Source organism: Rhipicephalus sanguineus, chromosome 1 (genome assembly GCF_013339695.2).
Source record: "Rhipicephalus sanguineus isolate Rsan-2018 chromosome 1, BIME_Rsan_1.4, whole genome shotgun sequence".
In the NCBI taxonomy this organism is placed as follows: domain Eukaryota; kingdom Metazoa; phylum Arthropoda; class Arachnida; order Ixodida; family Ixodidae; genus Rhipicephalus; species Rhipicephalus sanguineus.
The window spans coordinates 146053539-146057350 of record NC_051176.1 but is presented as its reverse complement, the minus strand read 5'-3'; the positions used below and the strand labels follow the sequence as shown (position 1 = coordinate 146057350).

At 55.6% G+C, this 3812-nt stretch overlaps 1 protein-coding gene across 1 annotated transcript; it reads right to left on the bottom strand.

Moving 5' to 3' along the window:
* Window positions 1-302: 302 nt before the first annotated feature.
* On the bottom strand, window positions 303-3118 carry LOC119387071 (uncharacterized; the record flags this gene model as incomplete). The annotated part of the gene is given in 2 exon segments (XM_037654377.2): window positions 303-2047; window positions 2050-3118. Coding segments are annotated over 2 exon segments (2814 nt in total), but the record flags the coding sequence as incomplete, so codon positions are not given.
* Window positions 3119-3812: the final 694 nt, after the last annotated feature.

Sequence of the window (3812 nt, the reverse complement as noted above, 5' to 3'; positions counted from 1 at the left end):
ATTAGACCAGATGCTTTCTATGGGCTTTCATTATTCGTGTGCATTTAGTACTTCGATGCGTCGGGTTGTCCGACAGTTTACTTTATCATTGAAAAAGTTACACCAACCAACGAATTATAAAAGTAAAAACCTCTTTTACTTTAAAAAACCCGACGTTTCGGATCCAACTCGGATCCTTCCTCAGGGGTGACTGTGGGGGCCAGAGAGCAACAGAGTGGGGGCCAGAGAGCAACAGATTGGATTGGATTGGAACAAACTTTATTTGTGCCTGCAATTGGGCGCTCGCGCGCCCCAACGAGGGCCTACGTCGTCTTCGGGGTTGCCGTTACTCGGCGCGGGTCTCCGCTCGCCGTTGCCGGCTCGCTGGGTCCCTGCCTTTCGAGCGCCCCGAGGACCTGCTGGACGGCCCAGAGCTGTTGATCCAGGTCGTAGCTCTTCGCGGCTTCCTCGAGCCGCGACGGGATCGTTCTTGATCTCGCTTCCTCTGGGTGTTTGATGCAGTCCCACAAGATGTGCGTGTGATCCGCCGTCTCCCTCCGGCAGACCTTGCACTTGTCGGTCGGGTATGTCTCGGGGTACATGCGATGCATCAGTCCCGGACTCGGTAGCGATCCGGTCTGGAGCTGTCTCAATAGTACCGCCTCCGCTCGACTCAACCGCGGGTGCGGGAAAGTCCTGCGAGCCATGCGGTAGGCTTTTGTGATGTCGTTATAGTCCGTCATGCGGTCCTTGGCTCCGAACCACGTCTGACGGTCTGTCGCCGGGGCGCGGTTAGTTAGCGCTCGCGCCGCTGCGTGTGCCGTCTCGTTGTGGTTGGCATTGCGTTCCGACGCGTCACCCGCGTGCGCCGGGAACCACTTAATTCTTACTTTTCTGTCTTGCAGTTTGGCCGCACGCAATACTCGTTCGGCCTCTCTACATACTTGGCCTTTGGCGAAGTTTCGCACCGCCTGTCTCGAGTCACTTAGCACGGTGTGGCAGTCTGGGTCGATGATGGCCAGGGCGATGGCCACCTCCTCCGCTTGTTCCGCTCCAATGCTCTTCACGCTCGCTGCCGTCCTTGTTGCGCCGGTCGACGCCTCGATGACGACCGCTGCGAAAGCGTTCTGTTGGTATTCGGCCGCGTCCACATATCGCGCGTGCTCGTCGTTGGCGTGCAGGTCGATGAGAGCCTTGGCCCTCGCCGCTCTTCTTCCCTTGTTGTAGTCGGGATTCATGTTCTTGGGTATGGGGTTGGTTCTGGTCTGGCGTCGGACCTCTTTGGGGATGGGGAGCTTCGTCTCCGCTTCGTTCGAATGTCCTATTCCCAGGTCATCCAGTATTTTCCTCCCGGCATTGGTCGTGGACAGCCGCTCCAGTTGAGCGCTCCGTTGTGCTTCGGCTATTTCTTCGAGCGTGTTGTGTATCCCGAGTTGTAAGAGGCGGGTCGTGCTCGTGGACTCAAACAGGCCCAACGCCGTTTTGTACGCTCTTCTGATGATGGCATTGATTTTGTTGCGTTCGTGTTGCAGCCATCTGTGGTAGGCTGCGACGTAAGTGACGTGGCTGATGATAAAGGATTGTACGAGCCTGATTAGGCTCTCCTCTCTCATGCCTGCTTTCCGGGACGTGACTCGTTTGAGGAGTCGCGTCGCGTTGGCCGCCTTCGCCGTAAGACGGGCGATGATGTCGCCGTTTCTTCCGTGCTTCTCGATGACCATGCCTAGGATCCTGATTTTACCGACCTCGGGGATAACGTTGCCGGATTTGGTTATGATTCGGATCTTTTCGTATTCGCGTTTTTTGGTCTTGCCTCTGACGTTGTTGGTAGGTGGGAGTATTAGGAGCTCCGATTTGCTCGGCGAACATATCAGTCCGGTGCCCTCCAACCGGTCTTCTATCGCGTCGACGGCGGTTTGCAGCGTGCACTCAATGTGGGCGTCGCTGCCACCGGTCACCCACAGCGTGATATCGTCCGCGTAGATGGTGTGCCTGACGTGTTCGACATCCGCGAGCTTCTCTGCCACTCCGATCATTACCAGGTTGAACAGCATCGGCGAGATGACCGACCCTGCGGTGTGCCAGTGCTCCCGAGCTTCTTCTCTTGCGTCTGTAGGTCGCCTGCTCGCAGCTCGGCGGTCCTGTCCGTGAGGAAGTCATTAATGTAGTTGTAGGATCTCTCACCCATGTTAAGATTTGAGACTTGGGACAGGATCGCCGAGTGTTTCACCTTGTCGAAGGCGCTCTGCAGGTCGAGCCCCAGGATTGCCTTGTTGTCGCGTGCGCTGCCATCGCCGTCGATGATTTGGTATTTGAGCTGCAGCATTGCGTCCTGCGTGCTCAGGTGCTGTCTGAAGCCGATTACCGTGGCCGGGTACAGCCCTTCTCGTTCCAGGTAATCTTGCCACCTGTTGAGCAGGACGTGCTCCAGCACCTTGCCCACGCAGGACGTGAGCGAGATGGGCCGGAGGTTGTCCGTGTCCGGTGGCTTCCCCGGCTTGGGAATCAGAATGGTCTTGGCTGTCTTCCACTGCTTCGGCAGCTCGCCCGCTTTCCAGCACTTGTTGAAGTACTTTGCTAGGTTCTCAATGGAGCCGTCGTCGAGGTTCTTCAGCGCCTTGTTCGTGACGAGGTCCGGGCCGGCCGCCGACCGGCTGTTGAGGCCGTGCAGGGCCGCGCGGACTTCCTCGACGTCAATATCGCGATCGAGGTTCGCGTTGGGTTGGCCGCCGTACGGCGCGTGTTGTTCGGTGGGTGTAGTTGGCAGGTATTTGTCGTTGATACACCTGGTGACTTCATCGGCGCCGTGTACCGAGACCGCCCGATGTATGAGCTTGGCGAGTCTGTCCCTTTGGTGTGACTTGGTCTTGGTTTCGTCGAGCAGATGCCGCAGCAGGTTCCACGTCTTCCCGCTGTGCATCTGCCCGTCTGCTGCGTTGCAGATCTCGTTCCACTGTTGCGCGCATAGCACGCGGCAGTGATCTTCGATCGCTCGGTTGAGCTCCGCCACCTGCTTTCTGAGTCTGCGGTTGAGCCGTTGTTTCTTCCATCGATTGAGTATCGACTGTTTGGCCTCGATGAGATGCGCTAGCCAGAGCAACAGAAGGATCCGGGAAGGATCCGAGTTGGATCCGAAACGTCGGGTTTTTTAAAGTAAAAGAGGTTTTTACTTTTATAATTCGTTGGTTGGTGTAACTTTTTCAATGATATTTTCTTCCCAACCAGACAGAACGCTGTCAAATGTTCACCTTTAAGACAGTTTACTTCTCATTTTGGGCTTGGTGTTGCTGCGGAGCGAGTATTTCCCACACTGATTGGTCACGAGGCCCTTCAACAATTGACCGAGCCATATTCAAGGCGGAAGCCTTAGATGCCTCATCAAACGCGAAAATTAACTGTCGGCGTTCCGCGGCGCAGGTGTCAACACGAGTGATGCAAAAAAATAATCATCATGTGATGACGTCGCCAAATGACGTCACAGATCTCCAAATTCAGTGGCTTCATTATGACGTCACATAGCGTGACGTCACATGATGTCATCACATGACATCGTCGCTTGGTCAAAGGTGCGCCGATCACGGAGGCAGTGCAAAACCAGGTGAGGTGCGGAAAGCTTGCAACGCCTCCGATCCTGGAGGCAGAAGAGGAAGAGGGCTATCGCCTTCGAGCATAAGGGACTCTGTGAGTTTTTTTGTCCGATGATGATTTTTGGTGCTTGTTGAATGCGGGACATAACTTTTGGAGAGAGATAACAGCAAAGCTATTGAGAGCCAGCAGTTGACAAGGCCCACTCCTGTAGCGGGTGTCCATGTGCTGAATGCACCAGGAACCGG